Below are 15,231 nucleotides of genomic sequence, written 5' to 3'. Positions count from 1 at the left end.
GGATACAAGATACATATTCATGGACCCAGGGGCATGGTAGAGCATCTGCAAAGATCCACAGTCATATTGGAATAAGAAATATTGAGTCAGGGATTCAGGAGATTATGACTAACCTATCCAGGGAACTAAAAGCTCTTTCCATCCTGTCTTGTCACCCATTTGCAATTGAGAGTGAGCACCTTGAGGACAGGGACTGTCTTTTGCTTCTTTTTGTATCCCTAGCACTTAACACAGTGCTTGGCACATAGTAGCTGCATAATAAATGTTTATTGACTGACTGATGGATCAACTGACTATTTCTCTGACCTCTCAGTGCAGAGTGGAACTGCACCTTCTGCAAAATAAGGAAGAAAAAGGAGAAGGAAGGTCTAGAGAACGACCCCTACCAGCAAGAGTTTATGGCTATAAAGCAGCGGATGTATCCTGAGCAGCAGCTGGTGAGTCAGAATGCCATCCTTTGTGAAGGTCAGGTCCTTTCTGATTGCACTGTGAGCACCAGGCTCTCTGCTACCAAGCACACACACACACACACACACACACACACACACACACACACACACACTCAAACACACAAACACAGGCTGGTAGCTAGGAAAGGGACTAGAATATTCCCATTTCAGTTAGACCTCATGTCTTTAAGGGCAAAGGAGACTTTCAGCCCACTTTCTGCATCTTCCAAATGCCAAGGATTCTTTTGCTGTAGACAGAAAATGCCCTGCCCCAATTATTCTTTAGGATAAAAGTCAATAAAAGAGTTCATTTTGACCATTGTTGCAAGCCAAGGCAGAGAGAAGCATCGTGCAGCAAGTGAAAGTCAGCTTTCAAGCCACTTTCCACAAACACTTAGAATGTTCAGAAAATACAGAGTTATGGGGCAGCTAGGTGGCGCAGTGAGTAAAGCACTGACTCTGGAGTCAGGAGGACCTGAGTTCAAATCCGGCCTCAGACACTTGACACACTTACTAGCTGTGTGATCTTGGGCAAGTCACTTAACCCCAATTGCCCTGCCTTCCCCCTTCAAAAAAAAAAAAACCAAAAAAAATAAAAGAAAATACAGAGTTATGCTATGGCCTCAGTCATTGTAACTGGCCTTAGGGACAGTCTGTTGAGGTTCCAAGCCAGGGAAAATACCTCCTAATCTGCACATGTATTGTTGGCCTGAGGGTCCAAGATGGGATGGACTCTTTCTTTTGGTTGACCTGGCTTGGTAACTGGGACACATGAAGGTGAATGGCAGGGTCAGAAGGGATGCCCACTCATGTGGAAAAGGACAAGGCCTCCTCTCCAGTGATGTCAAGTAAGGGAACATACAGGGTCCACCTCACTAGTGCGTTCAGCTTAACAGTGAGTGCATCAGGCCCTCCACTCTTTGGAGACACTAGGTGTGACACCCCACCTCTCCCCAGTTGGCCTGGCTTTGTCTCACACACAAACTTCATCTTCTGCAGAAATGTGAGTTTATTCTGATGAGAATGTACTGCTGCAGAGAAAGCTTCCTCTTTACTGGAGATCCACGCCATGTAAGTAACAGTGATTCAAATAATGATTTTACCTCTGATGGGCCAATTTATTAAACATTCATTAAATTTTTACTACCTGCCAAGCTCTGTACTGGGCACTGATCACCCAGGCAGTAGAATAGAAGGGGTCTGCTACAGCCAAATGTGTCTGCCATTACCTTGGGTCCCTTGGATTCACCTGGTTTCCATGTGGGGCTGGAGTTCCCAATTGTTTCATCAGAAACTGATGGAAGCAGCTTCTGGGTTGGAGCTGATGTCCTTTCCACATCTTTGTCAATAGTATAAGGCGTATTCCTCGCTCGTCAGAGAACCCATGTGGCTAGACAAGGTGAAGGAGCGTCTCAGTGATGAGACTTATAATACAGTGGAGGGCTTTGTCCTGGACATGCGTCTGATTTTTTACAACTGCAGGAAATTTAACAAGGTGAGTGGCACTGCCTGCTTCCCAATGACCTGGGATCCTAACCCTGGCTCTAGATTCTGACTTTTCCCTACTTGTGTCTGCCCTTCAGTTCTTATTGTCTTCTCTTTCTCTGCTATCTGCTTGGACAACTCAGTGCCTGACTTGCCCTACCTTCCATGTTCTGTGTCCTCTTGGTTGCTGCCTGGCTGCCCACTTCCTGACCTACTGCTTACCTCACCTGAGTAGGGGGCATCTATTTGTGGGATCTCACTGTGATTCCAGTGAACTCCAGCCAACGTTTACTAAAGAACCCACAGCACACCAGGCTGTGACTTGCCACCTTATTCTGTCCTCGGGCACCAGGGTACTGCCTGCTCTGGGTGATTCTCTTGGCTCCCAAGGCCAAGCTCCTCCAAGATCCTGGACCTCTGTATTCTTCTTCCTAGACAGCCCTTTCCTAGGCTCATCCTCCTCACCTCCCCCCACTTCAAGCCCAGGGTTGTGGTCTGCCTGGTCACCTGAACTGGACCCCTGAGGCAGATGGAAAATTACTTTCTGGAATTGAACAACTCATAGGAAGCTACTGGCCTGGGTAAACCATGGTCATCAGAGAATCGTGGCCAGTGGACCAGAAGGATGTCATGGTCAGGAGCCTCAGAGCTCTTCAGGAGGGGAGAGCAGGTCCTCTCTGTGAGCCTGAAGGCCCACAGAGTCTCATTTATGCTAATTATTATCCTTGTGCTCATCTCTGAAGACAGAGGGGGAAAATCCAACTTGTCAGGCAAAATTCTGGATTTCTTCTATAGTAGATGCAAGTGCTCGAAATCCATCCAGACCACAGTATTCATTCATGTCTGTGACAGAATAGAAAGGATTGATGGGTAAAACATCCACAATAATTGACAGAAAGTCCACCTGTTTGGCTTCTGTTGCTTATACCTGCCAGCTCTCTGGCTAGCTGCCCCTTGACCTCAGCACACTCCTTACTCCCTCCTCATTCTCTTCCTCCTCCCTGGCCCCCCATAATTGAGGAAGTTCACTATTCCAAACAGGCACTTGGTGCTGCCCTCACCAACTACTGCCCCAAGCCTGGACCAGAGGGCTAGATCATTCCATGGAATCCAGGATTATTCAATTTCTATTTTTAAATTGTAATTATTTTTCTATTAAAGAAGAATTTTCTTTCCCCTTCTACCTCCCTTCCATTGAGAAAGAAGGAAGGAAGGAAAGAGAAAAAAAAGAAAAAAGAGAGTATGGAAGGAAGGAAGGGAGGGAGGAAGGAAGGAAAGAAGGAGGAAGGGAGGGAGGGTGGAGGGAGAGAGGAGGGAGGGAAGGAAAGAGAAGGGAAGGAAGGAAGTAAAGGAGGGGGGAAGGGAAAACTCATAACAAATAAGGAAATATGCAAATATTAGGGGTCACATTTCGCTTTTTGAGTCCGTCATCTCTCTGTTAGGAGCTAAATAACACTCTCCATTAGCCTTCCATAATTGTGGTTTGTCATTACATCGATTGGAATTCTAAAGTTTTTCGAAAGTTGTTATGGTACAAATTGCTCCCTCCATTCTGTATCAGTTCATACAAGTCTTCCCAGGATTCTCTGAAACCATCCTACTCATTATTTCTTACAGCACAATAATATCTCATCGCATACATATACCATGACTTGTTCAGCCCTTCCCTAACTGATAGGTATCCTCTCTGTTTCCAATTCTTTAGTACCACAAAAAAGAGCTGCGATCAATATTTTTAACGTATGATTCCTTTTCCTCTTTCTTTATCTCCTTCAGACAGAGGCCTAATGGTATTATCACTGAGTCAAAAACCATGCACATTTAGTGACTTGTGGAGTAAAGTTCCAAATTGCTTTCCAGAATAATTGGGTCAAATCACAGCTCCTCTAACAGCATTGCTCTCGTCCACTGTCTAAGCGGCTAGGTGGCACAGTTGATAGAACATAGTAGCTGGACTCTGGAAGACCTGAATTCAAATCCTGCCTCAAACACCTACTGTGTGACCATGGGCAAGTCACTTACCCTTTGCCTGCCTCAGTGCCCTCATCTATAAAATGGAAATAATGTTAACACCCATCTCCCAGGGTTGTTGTAATGATCCAATGGGATAATATTTGTAAAGTCCCATGTAAACATTAGCTTTTATTTTTTCTTTCAGGACAACCACTTTGGTTATCTGGGAGCAAAGTTGGAGACAAAGTTTGAGAGGGATTTCAAAGCAGTCTTTGATATTAAGGGAGCAGGTGAAGAAGAGAGGCGACTTTTGTTTCCATGATTCCCTCCCTCCAATCCTGGGCTTTGTTCAGGTCCTCTTCAGTTAGGAATATTGGAAATAAATAAAATTTTGACACAAGAGTGGGTGAAGAAAAGTTTTATTGCAACTCTCGAGAGGCAGACTACCCATGCTGGAATGCAAGGGGGCATAGATGACAGAAGCAGAGCAAGCTTTTATAAGGTTAATCATTCCTGGTCCATCCCTTCAAAGCTGGAATTGGTCCCAGCTCTTCGCGCTACAATCTCCATTACCCACTGCTCCTTGACATGATCTCCCTCCTGGTCACTCGATGCATGTACAGATAATGAGGCTCTAATTTCATGCAGGGTGTGTCGGCTACTATGACTGAAGCCATTAAGCATGGATGCTACAGGTTTAGCTTACCCTTTGCCCAACTTTTGATTACAGATCTGGTTGAAACAGGTTTTCTCCTTTTTTGAGAATTGTTTCTTCTTTCTAATCACGTGGTTCCTAGACTATTCTTTCTGTGGAGGACAAACCTTATCCCTTTCTAACAATTACCAATCCAGCCCAGTGTGCTGCTTCCTCCTTGGTCAGGAGTGAGAAATTCTGGCTCTGTCTCAGATCCCCCATGCCAGGGGATGCAGGATTAACCTCTCTGCTGGCCTTCCTCATTCTGGCACATCTGTCCTCAGTTCTGCTGATGCCCTAGCAGTCTTTTTCTCTTTCTGTTTCAATTCAGGGCTTTTCTGGTTGGTTCAATAAGGAACTGTCAGGTTACTATGATGCGCTCAATACTGCAGATTAAACATTTCCCCCAGAGAGTTTACACCAGAGTCCAACACTTTTTGTTACCCTCCCAAAATGCCCAAACAATTCCACATGAGCTCCTTGGCTTGAGATTGCTGCTTCCATTCATTCATTCATTCATACACCAAACAGTTATTTACAGGAGCCGAAGAATGACTGAGAGCTGGAGGGGACCTCAGAGGACATCTTAGGCCTGCCCCCAATTTTACATATGAAGAAAATGAGATCCAGAGAGGGGAAGGAGCTTGACTAAGGTCCCATGAGTAGTGAGGGGCAGAGCCAGGATTATGACCCAGGTCCTGTTTTCTTTCTATGACCCCATACCACCTCCCTGCATACCTACCCAGGCAGGGTCCACACACTCCCCCAGTTCACTTGTTCTCTCAGCACAGGCAGCAAGAAAACTAGATTTGGGGGAGCCTGGCAGCTTGGAGCATCTTTAGGGGCTCCTAAGGAAAGCAGTTTCTGATTCCTAGCCCACATAGACACTGAGTGGGTGTTTGTGGAATTGACCCAGATGCACCTTGAAGAGAATTGGGACCTAAACCAGCCACAACCTTTGCGGCCCCCCTCTAAGTGTGCCTAGTCAGTGAGCCAGGCAGGGAATTGCAGGGACATGTGTTACCATGTGCTCAGGGCCAGGGATAGCCTAGGGACCTCTACGCATGGGTTGTTTCTATCCATCCCTGAGCATCACATACCCTGGAAAATAAATGCCACCTTGGGGTTGGAAGGAAGCATGCCTACAGGAGAGGCCTACTCTCCAGGCATGTTGGCCTTGACACCAAGGAGAGAGCAGCACGGGCCCTGGATGGTAAGTCCTTGCCAAGGAAAAGAGGTGGCAGTCATGTGGTTTATCTATAGGTTGACCCCCAAAGGTCTTAGGGTCTTTGTAAAGTGCTCAGCACATAAGAGGAGCTTAATCAATACTTGTTTCTTTCTTTGTCTTTCTATACCTTATGGAATTTTTAGAATGTAAATTTTTTTAAGAAAAATGAAATTATGCCTTTATTTAGTTAAAATATATTTAAATACTGAGGCCCCCTCTTACTCTGCCACCACCCCAGCAACTCAAGTCACCAGTACCTTGGGGCAAATTCAGGGTTTAGGACCAGCAGCCACCTTCCCCCTCCAGAAGGGCAATAACCTGGGCAAGAAACTGCCAAGGACAAAATGCTGAAGGATTGAGAGATAATCCAGTCTGAGCCTCTCATTCTACATGTGGGGAAACTGAGGCCCAGAGACTTTCCCAAGGGACTTTCCCAAGATCCCACAGGGAGCAATGGTCAGGGACAAATCAGGAGGGTGCAGCTGGAGAAGGAGGTAACAGGAAGGCAGGGAAGAAAAAGTAACTAAACCACTCCAAGATAGGGACCTGTGAATTCATATCCACGCAGCCAGGTAACAGGAGGGGATGAGCCAATGAGGGTCGAAGTATCATGGGTAGGAATAAAAGTGGGCCGGCAGGGAGAGCCTTCATCTTCCCTGATGGTGAGTGCTTCCCTCCACTAACATCCTCCTCTGCCACAGACGAGCTGAGCAGTCTGGGGCTCACTACCTGCTAGAGTCTCTATTTCTCTCTCTGTGAAATGCACTTTGTACCTAAGCCAAAATTCATTTGATTTCTTAAAAGGCAACCCCTGATGTGTTTGTGTGTGTATAAAAATACATAGACACACACACACACACACACACACACATACACACGCATATATAGACATATAGACACATATATATATATATACACACATATCCAGAATTAATTGTAGGCTTTGGGGTGGGCTGTGGGGTGGGGAGAGAAGAAAAAAAAATAAAGTAAAAGGTACCCAGCAGAGAACAAAAGAAAACCAACAAGGAAGCAAAGAAAAGCTGGGCAGCTTTGAAAACAATGTGCAGTATTAATTTTACAGGTTTTCTTGAAATGGAAATTTATTGTGTTATACCAGAAGCGAGTGAGACACGCCGCAGAGTATAAGTTTTGAATGGAGAAGTTTATTAGCCGGCGGCCATTGGGGCTTCCCAAATCAATGGCGACGTTTGAAGCGAGAGGGTAGTTTATATAGACAATACAGGATTCAGTGCTTAATTATCTCTTAAAGTTTACATATGTTACTTTGCAGACTCAGCAATTACAACCCAGGATCTCTGTCTCCAACTTTTGCCATAACTCTTGAAGCTAGGAAGGCTCAAGATTGGTAAAAGTCATATAATTCAAGATAATGTCTAGGGCCAAGGCTTCCATCCTGGTAATTAGCTTACATTCCTTGGAAATGTCTTAGGGGCCCAGGACACTCGCCAAACGGCAGGAACTCAGTCTGTTTTTTTCTTATGCAGACTGGGGTTTGCAGTTAGTGGCTGGGGGCAGGGTTTTTCTAGCAATAGCTGGCTACTCAGGTATCACAATTGTTTTATATTGAATCCTCTCTTATGATCTGCTATGTGCATGACAATGTTTCTGTCTTTTATCTTTTCTCACTTTGTATTTAAGTTTGAAACAAAAAAAGGTTACCAAAAAACAAAAGGCACACCCTGAAGCAAAGTCAGGGAAAAACTGGCAAGCCCTGGATCATGGAAGAGAGTAGGCTTCATTTTGGTCCCTCTAACATGAGGACTTTTGTCTCCCACAGCACATGTATTATTCCTTCCATGTCTGCTTTGGCAAAAAATGCCCTACTTTTCTAGAAACCTCTCCTGCCATCTTTGCCCATAAAATAGAAAACATTTTAATCATCCATAAAGCATGAGCAAGAGACACAAATGTTCTGTCCTTATTCCCCTCAGGGAGGCTTTTGACACATTAGTGGAACAGTCATTCAATGAAAATTTATTAAACACCTACTAAGTGCCAGGCACTGTGCTAAACATTTTTACAAATATCTCATTTGATGTGCCAGACACCATGCTAATGACAGGGGATATAAAGAAAGGTGTTGCCCTCAAGGAGCTTGCTGTCTAATAACATGCAAAAAGCTATGTGCCAATAACATATATATATATATATATATATATGATAGAGTAGAGGTCATTTCAGAACAGAGGCATTAAGGCTAAGGAGAACTGGAGGCAGAGACAAGATGGCAGAGAATCAGGAAGAAATACAACAAGCACCTTGACCCCCCTCCCAAACTCCCCCAAACATATATAGATAATGTGCCAGACTGAATCCTGATGGGGAAATCCAAGCAAAAAAAAATTAAAGGATGTCTCTGCTCCAGCCCAGATCAGCATAGGGACATAAAGAGGTCTTCAAACCCCGGTGATGGAGTCTTACCAATAGTATGCCCCAGGCAGCACTCCATAACCCTGGAAAGAGGAACCATATCAGGACACCAAGACCTTATGCAGGGAACTGGAACAGGTGCTGTCCAGCAGCTTTGTTGTTCACTAACCCATTCTAGGTCGAAGATCCAGGGCAGATTAAGAAATCGACCTGTGGGGCAGCTAGGTGGCACAGTGAGTAGAGCACTAGCCCTGGAGTCAGGAGGACCTGAGTTCAAATCCAGCCTCAGACACTTGACACATTTACTAGCTGTGTGACCTTGGGCAAGTCACTTAACCCCAATTGCCCTGCCAAAAAGCAAAAAAAAAAAAAGTGACCTGTGCCCAGGTGGGTGGAGGGGCAGTCAAGGATGAGGAGCCGTAGCCGGGACCGATTTGTAATCCTATGAGAGGTGGGGAGTGGGAATGGATCTTTGATGAAATAGAGAACTTCCAGGTATTCCTGATGAAAAGACCATAGCTACATAGAAAGAAACATTGAGGTTCAAACATCATAGTGAAGAGAATCATCAACAGGAAAGCAGGCTTGAACAATTAAGAGGGAGTAAACAAAGATAAACTGCATATGGTATTTAAATATGGGAAGATAATGCATGGCCCCGTCATCATCAAGATTCATAGAGTAAACCTAATTAGATAGAACTCCTAGAAAAGGTTCTATTAGATCTTAATGATCTTAAAAAGAATGGAAAGACAGAGGAAGAGGAATACATTGCTGAGGAAGAAAAAGTAAGATTAGAGGAAGTTATCTCAGAATACCAAAGTACAAAAGAAGAAATCCACATAGACAAGGAGGAAGGCTGACACTAAACCCTCATTCTCATCAAAAGTAGTCAAAGGAGGGAAGAATACACATGTGCACCACACACACACACACACACACACACACACACACACACATACACACACACCACACAGACACACAGAGTTGGGTACAGGAATACATTTCCCTCAACAGAGAGGGAAAGAGGAGAAAGGAGAAGAGGGAATTAGAAGGAGGGTACGCTAAGGGATGGACTAGTCCCAAGCAAAACACATTCTACCTAAGGGGCACAAAAGTGTTTATAGCTGTTTTTGATGGGGTAAAGAATTGGAAAATGAAGAGGTAATCAACAATTGGGAAATGGCTGAACAAACTATGGTATGTGAATGTGTTGGAATATTATTGTGCTGTGCATAATGACGAAGGAGATGGTTTCACAGCAACCTGAGAAGACTTGTATAAACTGAGGCAGTGAAGTGAACAGAATCAGAACAGTTTGTATGGTGACAACAATGTGGTAAAGACAAACAACTTTAAAGATTTGGAAATCTGATCCATCGTCATAATAGCTGTAAGGAATGATAAAAACTTGTTTCCACAGAAATCATGTAATCCATGATTTACAAAACCTAGGGATCCATACATAACAGAAAGTGTTTGACTGCAGGAAAATAAATTGATTGTGAAGAAAGTGGGAGGAGGATGTTGATTAAACATTTTCGCACCTCAGGGTAATCAGCATACCTAAGGCTGAACATCCTCTCCTTTGTTCTCTGAGTAAACCCAGGAATTACCTCTCCACAGTCCACAATGAGGGCCATGTTAAGCTCTGCCTGTGGCCATTAAGGATGAGGCTTTTAACCAGCAACACCATCAACATAGATTAGTATTAGATTATCTTCTAGGAGAAGAGGGGGAAATTAAGAGACATATTGTAAAAGTTTGTTTCCATAAATTCAGATTAAGAGTCAGCAAAATGGGAATTATAATGGAGGAGTTACGTCTCACACAGAAGATAATGAGCAAAGCAGGATCCAACCAGTTTTATCCTGTTTTGAGGCTAGAAGTCAGTTAAGTAGGGTCAAAGTTAAGTCTTGCTTGGAATACTCATTCTCAGTAAGTTCATGGATACTAACTTCCCCTCCTCTGGGAGGAGTAATTGCTCTTTTGGATGGTCATGTGATGTATGTGGTGGGAGGGGGAACATATCAAGGGAAAATATATACTAACTATGCTGGGAAGTTGTACTCCCAATGGTACCTAGCCAATGGGAAATAGGAGAGGGACTTTTCAATCAGGGATAGGTATGTAAGGCTTGCTTTTGCTTCTATAGGAGTGTGTTTGTTCTATGAGACACCCCTGCAGTCTCCTAATAACCTTGGTTTTTAACTTTACCCCTCCCCCTCAAGCCTAAAGAAGTTATGCCTCACAACAACCCACCTCTAATTCTCTTATTATGAAACTTGCTACCCACCACATGGTAGAAAGGTAACAAAATGAGATGCACGTTTAAGCAAAAAATATAAATTATATACATATATGTACATATTTTTCTGAAGCCCTTCAAAGCTGTTTATCTTTACCATATTGATGGTATCATATAAATTGTTCTCCTGGTTCTGTTCACTTCATTTTGCAACAATTGATATGTCTTCCCAGGCCCTTCATCACTTCTTAGAGTACAAAAGTATTCCGTCACACATTCATATACCATAATTTGTTAAACTATTCCGCAATTGAGAGGTGCTCGATTATTTGCCATCTCTAAAAGAGCTATAAATATTTTGGGGCATTCTTTGTTTTGCTTGGAATTAACTCTGCCTTTAATTTGCCTTCCTTCTAATTCCCCTGGCTCCCTTCTTCCCTTTCCTTCCTACTCCCCTCATAAGTGAGATTGATTTCTGTACCCAATGGGTGCATGTGTGAGAGTGTGAGTGTGTGTGTGTGTGTGTGTGTGTGTGTGTGTGAGAGAGAGAGAGAGAGAGAGAGAGAGAGAGAGAGAGAGAATGTCTTCTTTTGAATATGGCCTATGTGCAAATTCATTTTGCTTGATCATACACGTTTGTAACATTTATAGGAACATGCATGGTAACAAAGATGTTATTTTTCTTTCATTCTCAATTTGGGGGTTGGGATGAGAGAAAAGGCATATATCTGAGAGGCATATATATGAGAGAAAAGGCATAAATTTACCTTTATTTTTAAAGGAAGGATTATGAAACGCTTCATGCAGAAAGTGAGATTTTGGCAGAGACTTGAAGAAATCCAGAGAAGCCAGAAGGTGGAAATGTAGAGAAAGAGTATTCTCGGCATGGGGGACGAGCAGTGAAAATGACTGGAGTCCCAAGATGGAACGTCCTGAACAAGAACCATCAAGGAGGCCAGTGTCATTGTATCCCAGAGTGCAAGGCATTAAAAGATTGAAAAGGTAGTGAAGGACTTTAAAAGCAAAACAGAGGACTTTCTGTTTGATACTAGAAGTTGATAGGGAGTCACTGGAGTAGATTGAAGGGGAGGGAAGGACAGGGTGTGTAATGTGGTCAAACCTGTGCTTTAAGAATATCAGTTTGACAGCTAAGTGAAGGTTAGACTGGACTAGGGAGAGTCTGGAAGTAGGGAGGCTAACAAATAGGATAGTATAATGGTCCAAGTGTGAGGTGATAAGTATCTGCACCAAGGTGGCTGTGATAGGGGAGATAAGATTGCAAGATTTTGAAGGTAAAATTAACAGGATTTGATAACTGATTGCAGGGAGGGCCTGGGTGGGGGGTGGATTTAGATAGCCAAGAGTGGGGGGATGACACTTAGACTTGTAGCCTGAGTAACTGGGAGGATGGTGGTGCCCTAGACAATACTAGGGAAGATAAGAAAAGGGGAAGGCTTTGAGGGAAAGATAATGAGTTCAGTATTGGACATGTTGCATTTAGCGTGTGTACAGGACATCCGGTTTGAGACATCTAATAGGCAGTTTGAATCAGAAAGTCAGAAGAGATGTTAGGATGAGAGAAGTAGATCTGAGAGTCATCTGCTTGGAGATGATAGTTGAAACCATGGGAGCTGCTGAGATCAGTCCATAAAAAAAGAGTCTGGGGAGAAAAAGAAGAGAGTCCAGAACAGAGCCTCGGAGGACGTCCGCCATCAGCAGGCATGATGTGGATGAAGATCCAATGAAAAAGACTGAGAAAGAATGAGCAGACAGGTAGGAGACCCAGGAAGGAGCAGCAGAATGACAAGCCCAGGGAGCAGGCTGTGAATGACAGTCAAAGGCTGCAGACAGGCTAAGAAGAATGGGAACAGCGGCAGCTAGGTGGCGCTACAGTAGATAGAGCATGGTGGAACTTGGAGTCAAGAGAACTTGAGTTCAAATTCAGCCTCAGACACTTATTAGCTGTGTGGCCCTGGGCAAGTCACTTTAACCCCAATTGCAAAAGGAAGAAAGGAAGGAAGGAAGGAAGGAAGGGAAGAAGGAAGGAAGGAAAGAAAGGAAAGAAAGGAAGGAAGGAAAGGAAGGAAGGAAGAAAGAAAGAGAGAAAGAAGTAAAGAAAGAAGGAATGAAATAAAGGAAGGAAGGAAGGAGAAAAAGAAGGAGAAGTAGAAGGAGGAGAAGAAAGAGAAGAACAAGATGAAGAAGCGAAAAATGCCACTGTGCTCTGGGGTTGCAAATGCAAAAAAGAAAGACAGTTCCTTCCCTCAAAGAGCTTACAATCTAATGGGAGAAGACAACACATAAAAGGAAGCTGAAAAGCAGAGGGGAAGAAGGTATTGCCCCCACCCCACACACACATAGAGCCATGGAGGAAAAGTCCAAAGGAGTTCAGTCTGGTGAGTGAAAGAACAGAAGCATCAAAGTTTCCTCATTCAGGGGATCTGGGGCCGGCCATTCAACGGATCTTGGTTCATTCAATCAGGGGCTATGAACTAGGTCACTCAGGGGCTCTGACCTGAATCAGGGCCAGAGCATCTGTGTGCAGTCACTTAGGTCGAGATGGGACTCAGTTTCTATAGCATCCTTGCTAAATAATAAAAAAAAAACCTCAGGATCTGTGGAAAGTACACAGATTTCACAGATCACCCATCTTAATCACACCAAACAGTAGGAGGCCTTGGACCTCTGTCTCCTGTGGGCAGATGGATTACACCCTCTCTTCCAGCTGAGTTTGTGGAATCAGGGCTGAACTGAAGAAGTCATTAAATAAGTGGAATTCAATTAAGCATTCCTGATTTCAGAAACCAGTATGTATGTTTAAATTAAATATGTGAAATCTATCCCTGCCATTGGGTCCTGTTCTCATTTTTTGATGTCCCTGGGGCTTTGCTGTTTCCATTAACATTAATTAACCCAAAGGCAGGTAAAACATAGAAGGTGGCAGGCAACTTGAGAACCAGAAACAGATAGCCAATAAAAGTCTTCTTGTGAGTCCAGGGCCTTGAGAGTTATGCCACATGCCCCAGCCACTAGAGACTCCTCTCACACCTCCTGACATACACACTATTAAACAAACCTAGGCAAAGGTAGTATGGGCTGTTGCACCCAACCCTCTAGGGCAAGTGGAGCATCATTTTGAGCAACTTAGGGAAGCATGGTAGCAGGCTCATTTGCTGGAGGTTTTTTCTTTCTTTCTTTTTTGTTCCTTCCTTCCTTCTTTCCTTCCTCCCTTCTTTCTTTTTCTCTCCCTTCCTTCCTATTTCTCTACCTTCTTTCCTTCCTTCTCTTTCCTTCTCTCCCTTCTTTCCTTTCTTTTTCTTCCTTCCTTCCTTTATTTCTTTCTCTCTTCCTTTCTTCTTCCTTTATTTCTTTCTCTCTTCCTTTCTTTCTTTTCCTCTTCCTTCCTTTCTTCTTTTTTCCTTTTTTTTCCACAGTTCTGGCAGGCAATTATTGTAGAGAGGAAAGATTCAGCTGTGCTGCTCATTTCCACAGAAAAGAAAAGTCTAGTCTAAGTTACAAGGTTAACTGTATTCCACGAACCTAAGAGGTCAGGAATATTGCATGGAGAGGGGAGAGGAAGGGGATGTATGGGGTGTTGGGGCAGGCAAAGACAGAGTTTTGAGGATACCTCTTGAGGAGTAGGCACATAGGGCAAAGAGAGCTTCCCTCCCGAGGGGAGGCACATGATTAACGACATCTCTCTAGTCCCACCATAATCCCCAAGGGCACAAATCCTTTAGAAGTGAGAAACAAAGTAAGGCAGAGACAATCTGGAGTGAGTCTGTGACCCCGGGTAGTCTTAGTAAATGTTAAGGTGCTGAGATAGTCTATCACAGTCATTGAAACTCAGAGGTAGAAGGATCCAACCTATGTCTCTTTAATGTGCTTGACAAGTGGTCATCCAGCCGGTGCTTGTACCCCTAATGACAGGGAATTCACTAACCCAGAGGCAGTGTGTGTGCACTAGGAGCTTCATCTGATCCATGTAGGCTAGACCAGTTTTTCCTATAAAAGAAAGCATTTCTTAAGGACTTACTATGTGCCAGGCACTGGGAAAAGCATTTTATAAATATTACCTCATTTAGTCCTCACAACAATCCTGCAAAGTAAGTTCTATTATTATCTCCATTTTACAGATAAGGAAACTGAGGCAGGTAGAGGTTAAGTGACTTGCCTGGGGTCACACAGTTAGTGTCTGAGGCCAAATTTGAATCTGGGTCTTACTGACCCCTCACTCAGTACTCTATCAGCCTTGCCACCTAGCTGCCTCTAGGAATTCAAAGCCCTTCAAAACCTAGCCCCTCCTCCCTTGCCAGTCTCCTCCCTCATTCTTCCCTGACACACATTCTTCAAACCAGTAACAGTGGCTTCCTCACTGGTAGAGGAACAAGACCCCCCATCTCTCCACTCCTGGCATTCTTTCTGGCTGTCCCCTTGGCTGTCCCTCTTGGCTCCAAGTACTGACATCCCGGCTTCCTTTAAGTCCCAACTAAAATCCCACCTTTTACAAGAAGCCTCCCCCAACTTCCCTTAATTCCACTGCCTTCCCTCTGTTAATTATCCCCTTTTCATGCTATGCATTGTATATATCTCCTTGTATGTCATCTCCCCATTAGAGAGAATGGCTTTTGTCTTTTGCCTTTTTTGGTACCCCAGAACTTACCACAGTATCCAGCACATAGTAGGCACTTTTAAAATGTTGATTGATTGATAAGACCAGCCTCAAGACTGAATTGATCTAGGACTAAGACTTGAATTTCATTGATTAAAGCCAAAAAACCCC

At 43.9% G+C, this 15,231-nt stretch overlaps 1 protein-coding gene across 3 annotated transcripts in view; it reads left to right on the top strand.

Annotated features, from left to right (window-relative positions):
* Positions 1-4,287, top strand: part of LOC118845958 (nuclear body protein SP140-like protein) — a 47,818-nt gene extending 43,531 nt beyond the window's left edge. For all 3 annotated transcript variants that reach the window (XM_036754062.1, XM_036754061.1, XM_036754063.1), the window contains 4 exons: positions 314-437; positions 1,449-1,520; positions 1,801-1,944; positions 4,093-4,287. In XM_036754062.1, coding sequence (XP_036609957.1) covers positions 314-437; positions 1,449-1,520; positions 1,801-1,944; positions 4,093-4,209 — 457 coding nt within the window. In that variant the 3' untranslated portion in view covers positions 4,210-4,287. The remainder of the gene's footprint in view (positions 1-313; positions 438-1,448; positions 1,521-1,800; positions 1,945-4,092) is intronic.
* Positions 4,288-15,231: the final 10,944 nt, after the last annotated feature.

Source organism: Trichosurus vulpecula, chromosome 4, assembly GCF_011100635.1.
Source record: "Trichosurus vulpecula isolate mTriVul1 chromosome 4, mTriVul1.pri, whole genome shotgun sequence".
NCBI classification, from domain to species: Eukaryota; Metazoa; Chordata; class Mammalia; order Diprotodontia; family Phalangeridae; genus Trichosurus; species Trichosurus vulpecula.
The sequence above is the reverse complement of the archived record's forward strand: the minus strand, read 5'-3'. Positions and strand labels throughout refer to the sequence as shown.